The sequence below is a fragment of the Puma concolor genome, chromosome C1, assembly GCF_028749965.1.
Source record: "Puma concolor isolate L17-30 chromosome C1, mPumCon1.1.hap2, whole genome shotgun sequence".
In the NCBI taxonomy this organism is placed as follows: Eukaryota; Metazoa; Chordata; class Mammalia; order Carnivora; family Felidae; genus Puma; species Puma concolor.
This window is the reverse complement of record NC_141674.1, coordinates 93,674,867-93,683,520: the sequence shown is the minus strand read 5'-3', so window position 1 is coordinate 93,683,520 and position 8,654 is coordinate 93,674,867. Positions and strand designations below refer to the sequence as shown.

At 59.0% G+C, this 8,654-nt stretch overlaps 1 protein-coding gene across 7 annotated transcripts in view; it reads right to left on the bottom strand.

The window, feature by feature from the left end:
* The window catches only part of CELSR2 (cadherin EGF LAG seven-pass G-type receptor 2), a 28,602-nt gene that overhangs the window by 2,456 nt on the left and 17,492 nt on the right, over window positions 1–8,654 (bottom strand). Inside the window, exons 18-34 of one of the 7 annotated variants that reach the window (XR_015254955.1) lie at window positions 8,264–8,447; window positions 8,035–8,163; window positions 7,768–7,948; window positions 7,440–7,607; window positions 7,215–7,341; window positions 6,900–7,100; window positions 6,355–6,529; window positions 5,922–6,034; window positions 5,712–5,791; window positions 5,498–5,624; window positions 5,285–5,407; window positions 4,534–4,661; window positions 4,000–4,088; window positions 3,709–3,894; window positions 3,401–3,435; window positions 3,019–3,253; window positions 951–2,698 (exon numbers count right to left, since the gene is read on the bottom strand). Coding sequence is in view for 4 of the 7 variants with exons in the window: in XM_025932105.2 (XP_025787890.1) it covers window positions 2,671–2,698; window positions 3,019–3,253; window positions 3,401–3,571; window positions 3,700–3,894; window positions 4,000–4,088; window positions 4,534–4,661; window positions 5,285–5,407; window positions 5,498–5,624; window positions 5,712–5,791; window positions 5,922–6,034; window positions 6,355–6,529; window positions 6,900–7,100; window positions 7,215–7,341; window positions 7,440–7,607; window positions 7,768–7,948; window positions 8,035–8,163; window positions 8,264–8,447 (2,454 nt within the window). In the remaining 3 variants the exon portion in view is untranslated. Of the gene's footprint in view, window positions 1–950; window positions 2,699–3,018; window positions 3,254–3,400; window positions 3,572–3,699; window positions 3,895–3,999; window positions 4,089–4,533; window positions 4,662–5,284; window positions 5,408–5,497; window positions 5,625–5,711; window positions 5,792–5,921; window positions 6,035–6,354; window positions 6,530–6,899; window positions 7,101–7,214; window positions 7,342–7,439; window positions 7,608–7,767; window positions 7,949–8,034; window positions 8,164–8,263; window positions 8,448–8,654 lie in introns of those variants that run through there. The other 6 variants (XR_015254956.1, XM_025932105.2, XM_086717748.1 and 3 more) reach the window with 6 other exon arrangements.

Below are 8,654 nucleotides of genomic sequence, written 5' to 3'. Positions count from 1 at the left end.
CCCCATCCTGCCCCACCCCCATCCCGCCCCAAGCCGGCTTAAGCAACATTCAGTAGGCAGTGCCAGCGAGGGAGGAGGCCCACCTGCCACAGCTGCCTTCCTTGTTCAGCTACCTGCTTCCTTCCTTCCCTTCAGGTCCGCCTTTCTAGTTGTCTATGCTCTCTAACCCCACCCCTGCCCAGTAGCAGCAATGAGGGAAGCCAACATTTACTGGCCTCTTACTATGCACTGTGAACTGTTTTAAGCGCCTTACATGTGCTAACTCATTTAAGTCTCATAAAAGCTCAATTAGGCGGATGTTCTTACCATCCTCATTTTGCAGGCAAATAAATTAAGTCACTCAGTCTGGTGCCCAGGGCTTGTGCTCTTAATCACTACGCACCCTCTAGTGCCCCCATGTTAACTCCCTAACTAGTTTGCTGAACAGACCTTTGAAGAAAATACAAAACTTGGGAAGAGAAGTAATGTTGCAGAACATGTAGTTGGCTTGAGTGTGAATTGCTGCTTCATTTCCAATGGCAAAACACACAAAATGGCCCAGAGAAGTGGTCAGGAGGTACCTAGTCACTGAGCTTTGAATTCCTACCAGCCACTCAGCCACTCAACTCTGCCCTCCCTGCCTCCTGAATTCTGTCCCCAGGACTCAGCCCCTGAGCGACTGGACCGGAAACCTGCCTGCTGTTTGCAGCCTCTCCAGCCACACAAGTCCCTCCTATCCTGGTGAAAAGGAAACCGTCCTGCCACCTGCCGCATCTTCCTTGGACATGCCAGAACATGGGCTCTGTGCTGATGAGGCTATTTGGCTACTGCTGGGGTGTTGGTAGAGGGACTAGCTCATCGGCTGCTTGGCATCTGAGTCCCCTGACCTCCTGGCCCACCTAGGGCCCTGCCTGCTCTTGTTTTCCAGAGCTGCCCTCTGGAAGGACAGGGTACCACACAGAAGCACGTGATGACAGTGCTCAACCCGCACAGAGCTATAGTTTATTCAGTAGTATGGGGAAATGAAAAAAACAAACACAAAACCCTACTGTATTTACAGTAACAATCAAACTGTACAATCTGATGGTTAGTATCAAGTTAGCATCCAGCATCTTTGTGTTGTTTAAGTCATCAGTAGTTAAAAACCAGTTAAATTTTTAACCCTTTGCAGGAATTGCTGAGGGGAGAGGTCAGGGGGAGAATCCATGGCAGAAAAGCCAAAAACCAGCCTTACAAGTGAGAACAGGAACATTTTTTTCCCCCACCCATAGCCTCTTTTTCTAGCCACCTGCTCCAGAGGAAAGTCAGTGACAAGTCAGGAGTACATGCTTAGCATAAACAGTAACTCAAATGAATTGCAGTTGGCAAAACTGAGGAGGCCGGAGGAGAGGAGGCAGGAGATGACAGCCTGGAGCAGGGGAAGGGCCTCAGGCCCCCACGCCAGGATTGCTGGGTACACACCCAACCTGTCACAGCCACATCAGACCCCCTGGGACCGGACACGAACTCATCCCAACACAAAAAGCAAATAAATAAAATATATATTAACTCTCTCTTCGCAGGGAGCTGGGGGTGGGCATGGGACAGGGAGAGAAAGAGGAACAGGACCCGGTCCTTTGAAGAAGAGAGCCAATTCCAAGAAGGGGTTAAAAATAGAACATGTCTCAGAGGCCACAGCAGGTCAGACAAAGTGGGATTTGTCTGATCTCGGGTGGGTAGGTGAGTGGACACCAGAACCCAGGCTTGAGACCTGTGCTTGAGACGTCTGGGGACGACTGAGCCAGCCCTGGATTTACTCTTCCTCCCCGTCCCACCCACACCACAGCAAAGAAGCGCAACTTAACACACGACTGGCCTTCCCCATGCGGGTCAGGCAGGGAAATGAAGCACTTTTGGGTCAGCGAACTGAGCAAACGCCTGGACTGCAGCGCGTGGCCAGAGTCCAGGGAGAGAAGAGGGGCTGGGGTGGCCCGGCCGCCGCCCAGGGGCACGGGTTCCCCTCAAAATGTGTTCATGCAGCATTTGGGGGTCTGGGGGCGTGGAGTCCTTCTGCCCCCTCGCCAGACAGGGCTTTTTTCAGTTCCTGGGAGGGGCAGCACAGGCAGAGTGAGGAGTGCCCTCCACCTTGACGCCCTCACCACACTGAGGCCTGCCGGGGTGCAGCCTGCAGGGCTTGATGCCCTTGGGTGCATGTGGCTTTGTCCTTTCCTTTTGGTGATGGCAAATGAGGGGCAGGCCCCCCAAAAGTCCCTCTCCTCCCAGAGGCACAGCAGATGGGAAACTGAGGAGAGGCTGGGAAGTATCCTGGGAGGTCCTATCCTCTTTGGGAAGGGAAAGGGGAGTCAGTTTCCAGCATATAAAAAAAATTAATCCCTGAAGTCATGAAGAGTGGAGATCCTTTTTTAAATTCTTTTTTCCTCTTTTCTGAAAAACTTTGTCTTGGAGATGTTGGCCCCAGGGGTCCAAAGTGCAGTGAAGGGGATGGTGGGGGAGGGAGTTGGCACTAGATGGCCTTGGGAGGGGTGGGCGCCCCTCCCGGCAAGGCCCAGGCTCCTCAGATGGATGTTTCGTCGCTGCTGCGGGCAGGCGGTGGGGAGCAAGGGCAGGATAGAGCACAAGACAGGAGTGGGGGCATGAGTGCAGCTGGGGAAGGTAAGGGAGCCTCAGGGTGTAGGAACCACCGGCCCAGGGTTAATGCAGGAAGTTAAAGAAGAGAAATCTGGAGAGGCAGGAAAGGAAAGTGACAGAAAAGGCAGACAGGGGGTTAGTCGGAGCAGAGAAGACAGGGAGAAGCTTCCACCAGGAGAAGGAAACAGAAAAGCAACCCCAGCTCCCCACCCTCCCTCACTTTGCCCGATGCGGGCTGAGCTGACCCCATGGGGCACCATGGTCTGTGGGCATGTCACAGTAAGGCAGCTGGCCAGCCCATCCGTCCCCCGACCGCCTGCCAGAGCAGCCTGGCGAGGCCTGGAAGCAGCTGTGAGCCCAGCCGGGCCTCTGAGGGGCTGCGCCCGGTCCCACCCAGCCAGCCTCACTCACTCGGAGCCCGACGAGTCCTCATCCACTGTGCCCGCCTTGATACTCATGGCGATGGGCATGACCCCGTTCAGCTGCTCCTGGAGACTCTGCCGGGGTGGAGGGCGGGGAGGGGGCCCGCCCCGGCTGCCTTCGCTGGCTGAGGAGCCCCGAGAAGACCCTGTGCCCTGCTCCAGGGGCAGCCGTAGGAGGCTGCTCTTCTCACTGATGGTGGGCAGATACTTCTTCTTGAGGATGCCTGTGGGGGGAGGGGGGGTGCAGGCGCCATGAGGAACAAGTGGTAGGCTCATGGGACTGCCCTAGAGAGCCCTACCAGCCACGGGGCAAAGGTGAGTTGTGAGGTTGCCAAATGGGGGAGCATGGCAGCTGGGCATGCCCTGCTCACCTTTGTGAGGTTGGGCAGAAGGGCCTGGAAGGGGGCCCAGGGACCCCTCCCGAGGCAGGGCATCTCCATTCTCCCAAGGATGCTCCTCAGAGGCCCCATTGCCACTACTCTCCTTTGCTGTGGTCCCAAAGTCTCCTGGCCAGGGAGCCTTCCCGGACCCTGGGCCCCCATCTGGTGGAGAAAGGAAGTTGATAAGGCCCAGAGAAGACAGACAGCTAGGAACTCACTACCCTAGGAATTCCAGGCCCTTTGCCCTCCCGTTGCCCCCTTCAAAGGCCAAAGCCCTGGCGCCGGCCCACCCTTGGGGGTACTGTGCAAGGGCAGTCTCTCAGCGCCAGGCCCCAGCAGGCTGTCCCAGCCTGGCTCTCCAGGGAAGGCGGCCTCCTCCTCCTCCTCCTCTTCCTCCTCCTCACTGTCTGATGAGTGAGTAGAGGCATAAGAGCCACTCTGATCATCTTCCAGGGACAGGTCACTGTCAGAGTCTGTGTCAGGATCTGGGAGGTGGGGGAGAAATCACGGCTGACCAACCTGCCTCTGCACACCCTCCACAAAAGCCAGGCAGCTGCCCCCCACCGGCCATCAGGGGCTTCTGTTCTCACCATGCTGCTGGTCTTGACCTTCCAGGAATAGGCTACCTGGGTCCCCAAGGCCAGGGGGCCCTTGGCCAGGGTTCAGTGTGGACTCTTCCCTGAGAAGACAAGGCCATGTTAGAAGGGTCAGCCCAGCCCTTTGCCTAGTGTCCCGTTCTTTTCTCTCTCTCTCGTTTCCCTGTTCCTGCCCCATGCCCCTCCTACTTTTTTTTTTAATTTATTTATTTTGAGAGAGAGAGAGAGAGTGCGTGCACACATGGGGGAGGGGCACAGAGACAGAGAATCCCAAGCAGGCTCCAGGCTGTCAGCACGAAGCCCGACGTAGGGCTCAAACCCACGAACCATGAGATCATGACCTGAGCCTAAGTTGGACGCTCAACCGGCCTGAGCCACCAGGCACCCCCCCTCCTGCTTCTAATTTAAGCTGCCACCAGTCAGCTAGCCACCAAGTGCGCTATTCAACTCCCAGCAGGTGGCTGGCCTGGTTTCCAGCAGGCACAGCACTCTTCTCTCCTTGTGGATGCCCCCGTCACCAGGGCTCACCTCAGCAAGAAGGGGATGTAGCTGGGTTGACTCTTGCCCGAGCGGCTGGCACTGTGTAGAGAGCCTGCTGAGTCTCCGTACGGCTGGTAGAGCCGCCCATCTGCATAGGGGCTGGGGCAGTTGTAGGACTAGGCATGGAATGGAGAGGTCAGTAGGTAGGGGGAGCAGGCCGGGGTGGCCCCAGGACGGGGAGCAGAAGGGCCGAGGGAGCTTGCCCTAAGTTCTACCACCTACACGCCCAGGTCTGAAAGAGAGAGGCCCCACATCTCCGCTCCCCCCACCACTCCCATATCAGGGCCTGGTAGTAGCCATAGCAATGCCGTACCTGGGCCAGCCCTGTGCACGCCAAGTACCCTGGACTCAGCTATATAAGGGCTTCCTGGTAAAAAATGGTACCAGGAATTATCTCCTGAGAATGTGCTGGACACAGAAAATCTACCAAGATCCACGAGGGATTCTCAGATGTTGGGCATCCGTGACTGGGTCACCTGTCTTGGTCACTTCCTCACCTTACTCTTCCTAGCTCTACACCCAACTCTTCTGAGTCAAAACCTTCCTCCCTACCCCCGTGTCCCCCTCTTCCCAGGCCACACATACCATTTCACCACCCCTTCCTCCTTCCAGGAAAGGATGTAAGGATGAAGAAAAAGCGGGGCAAAAAGCACAGAGAACAAGCTCCTTGGGCCTTCTGCCTCTTCCTCTCTGCCCCAGACCTCCCTGATCCCACGTCCCTGATCCCTGGCTCCCTCACCGAGGTCAGGGTGGACTTGGTGGTCAGCGCAGGGTCAGGGCTCGGCTTGCGGCTGCAGGCAAACTTGAGTGCTTTCCGGACCTCCTTGCTAAGCACCACGTAGGAGAGGAAGATGAAGGGGCCCTGGCAGGCGAGAGGCAGCAGCTAAGTGCGGAATCGGGCACCCCATGGCCAAACCTCACACCCCCATCTCCATGGGCCTGGGCCAGGTACCTGGATGCAATTGCAGGCAGCAAAGAGGTAGTGGAAGAGGAGGGTGTCACTGTTGACAGAGAGCAACGCCAGCAGCCACGTGGCGCTCAGCAGCAGGAGAACAGCGAAGGAAGGCCGCAGGCCTGAGCTGGAGAGGGGGAGGCTGTGAGCCCGGCCAGGAGGCCTCCCACACCGATGCCTGCCCACTGCCCAGGCACCCACACCCCATACTCACACAGGGCCTTTCTTCTCAAAGCCCTGCCGCTGGGCAGCACAGGAGGCGCGGGCTGCCAGGATGTACAGGAAGACACTCATCTAGCAGGGGAGGGCGATCATCAGGGGACAGACAGCTTCTACTCAACTCTGCGGGGGCCCAGCAGTTTCCCCATTCCTAAATGGGGACACACTCAGCCTGCTCACCCCCAGCCCACTTTCTAGCACCTACCGAGACAGCAAAGGCCACAGGGCCAGCAAAACTCCAGATGAGCGTATCATAGATGGAGAGCCAGCAGAAGTCAGGGTTCCCATAGCCCTCAGGGTCGAGGCCCACGGCTAGACCTGGGGGTATGGTGACAACAGCAGGGGAAGGGGTGGTAGGGCCTTGACACCAGTCAGGTGTCAAATGGGCTCACAGGGCCAGGTGCAGAGGACAAAGGGTTCCACCCACCATGTGTCCATGCTGACCTGTCCAGGATGGGGGACCCAGCCCCTGGTGGGGAGCCTCAAGGACTGAGAGGCATGCCTACGGAGAACTCAGCCTGGGTCATGGGGGTATGGGGCCTCTGGGACTGGGATGTGGGTGGGGAGAATGTGGCATGAAGGTGGACCCAGGGCCTAGGGATGCAGAACCTCAGGCCCGGGAAGGGGGTGGGAGGTACCTGTGATGAAGGCAGGCACACCCCAGCCCAGCATATAGTAGAAGCGCATGGGGCCAGCGTTGACGTCGCGCACCTCAGTGAGTGCCCGGTACAGGTGCAAGGCCTCCAGCAAGGCCCAGGAGAAGGTGCAGAGGTACAGGAAATGCAGCAGGATGGCGATGACTGTGCAAGCAAACTGGGGGCCCAGCCATGCCTGGTCAGTGACCAGGGCACACCCAGAGTGTCTTGTCAGGGGAAGGGCCTGGGTGTAAGGTGGTGCTTTGGGAAGTGTGGGCCAGAGGACGGTACTCCTAGGATGCTGGCGGGGGGGGGGGGGGGGCCGGGGGGGGGTTGGGAGGCGGGGAGGCTGGTGGGGGAGGCGGCAGAGGGGGGCGCGGTAGGGGAAGGTGAGGGGGAGCTGGAGAAGAGGAAACCATGGGCTGGGTGCTGGGCTGGGCTCTGAGTTCTTGCTGCAGAAGCAGAGACTGGGGAGCTGGGGAGGACTATAGGAAGTTTCATAGGACTAGAAGTTGTGGACGGTCTCTGGGTGAGGGGAGAAATCTTACAGGGAGGTCAGCCTGGTTGATTCCTAGGAGGAAGACCAGCTGGGCCAGGCCCAGAGCAGCAGTCAGGTTCCGTCGGATGCCATGCTGGTTGGAGCGTAGGGCACGCAGGATAGTGAGGAAGAGGAAGGCGAGCAGTAGGGCAGCCAAGGTGACCCCTAGGGCCACATATGTCAGTGTCTTCAGCGGCAGGATCTCTCCATTCTGCAGAGCAGGTGGCAAGAGGCCAGGAGAATTAGGAAGGGCAGGGCCTAAGAATCCAGCCCAGTGCCCTGGGCTCCCACCCCTAGCTCCGCGGCTGCCCCCTGGGGGTCCAACCTCTCTCCGGGACACATCCATGAGCACGGCGAAGCTCGTCATGTGGTTGCACTGGCAGCTGACGTGGCTCTCGTTGCGGAAGACGACCTCACAGCCTCGGGCTGACCAGCCACCTGTGCCACTGACTCTGCACGAGGGAGGCAGGGGCAGGGGACCAGGAGTGTAAGGCACCCAGGGGCTTGGCTCTCCGCCCAAAGCCTTGGGGGAAGGGCAGTTTAGGCTCACAGGATGGAATGGTTCCAGAAGACACAGATGGGCTTGGTGCGCTCCTCCGTCTCCAGCAGCCGGAACTGCACCGTGACTGGCTTGTCCAGGGCACGGGGCAGAAGTTCCTCATCGTCATGGACGCTGATACTCACCACCGGCGTGTTGATGACAGGGCGTTTGGGGACTCTGATGAAGAACAGGCAGGTACACAGTCACTATGGCAGTCCCGTGGCTGAGGGAACACCCATCATCAGTTGGACATGCCCCGACCCCTGGCCTCTCTGTGCCTCAGCACTCACCCGCCCAACCTGCATCCCACCCACCCCTTGTCTCCTCAGCTGCTCACCTCAGGCTGCGCTTGTCCGGGTCATAGTTATGGGGCAGCAGCCCGGCCAGGGTGCGGTAGATGATGACGCTGGCCACAGCCTCACCCTGGCTCAGCTCTGGGTGCCGCCGCTGACGCCGAGCCAGCTCCTCTGGCTCCTGGGTCTCTCCAGGGCCCGCGGGCCTGACCACGGTGGGCGTTTCTGGGACCGGGACACTGTCCACTCAGCTGGGCCCCGCACAGATGCCCCAGCCTGGCCCCTGACCCACCCTCTGGCTCCCCACTGACCTCTGAAGACAGAATCAGGCAGAATGACCGTCGTCTCCAGGTCAGGGGGCCGCTCCCCCCGCAGCGCCTCATAGCGAGGCAGCTTGGCCCCAGCGAAGTTCCCCTTGTCCAGGCGAACTACAGAGATGACTAGGGAGAAGGGTCACAGGTCAGACCCTGGGTCAGGCCCCCAGCACAGCCACCTTGGCCAGGGCCTCTTTCCACAGCCCCTTCCCTGACCCAGCCTCACCGATGTTGGGCGTGACGATAGTGAAGGGGCTCAGGTAGGTGTGCCGCATGTTCTGAGCCAGGGCACTGGCATAGGCCTCGTAGTGCTGAAGCAGCCAGGCCGTGCCACCCTCCGTCTGCTGGATCAGCTCCCAGTGACGCTTGTTGGCCGCGTCCAGGAGGGCGCTGCCCACCCGCAGCAGATTCTGGGGTAGGCATGGTCACAGTGGGCTGCAGCCCTATACCTTCTCATCCCCACCACTGGGCCCCACTTGTGCCTCGACCAGCCCTGGCTACCCACGCCAACCATGCCACTCCTTCAAACCTTCCCTCCTCATTCTGGAACTAGGAGCTTCCCAAGCCCTGTGTCTGGACCCACACACATGGCTAGATGCTGATTCCTCCCCAGCCTG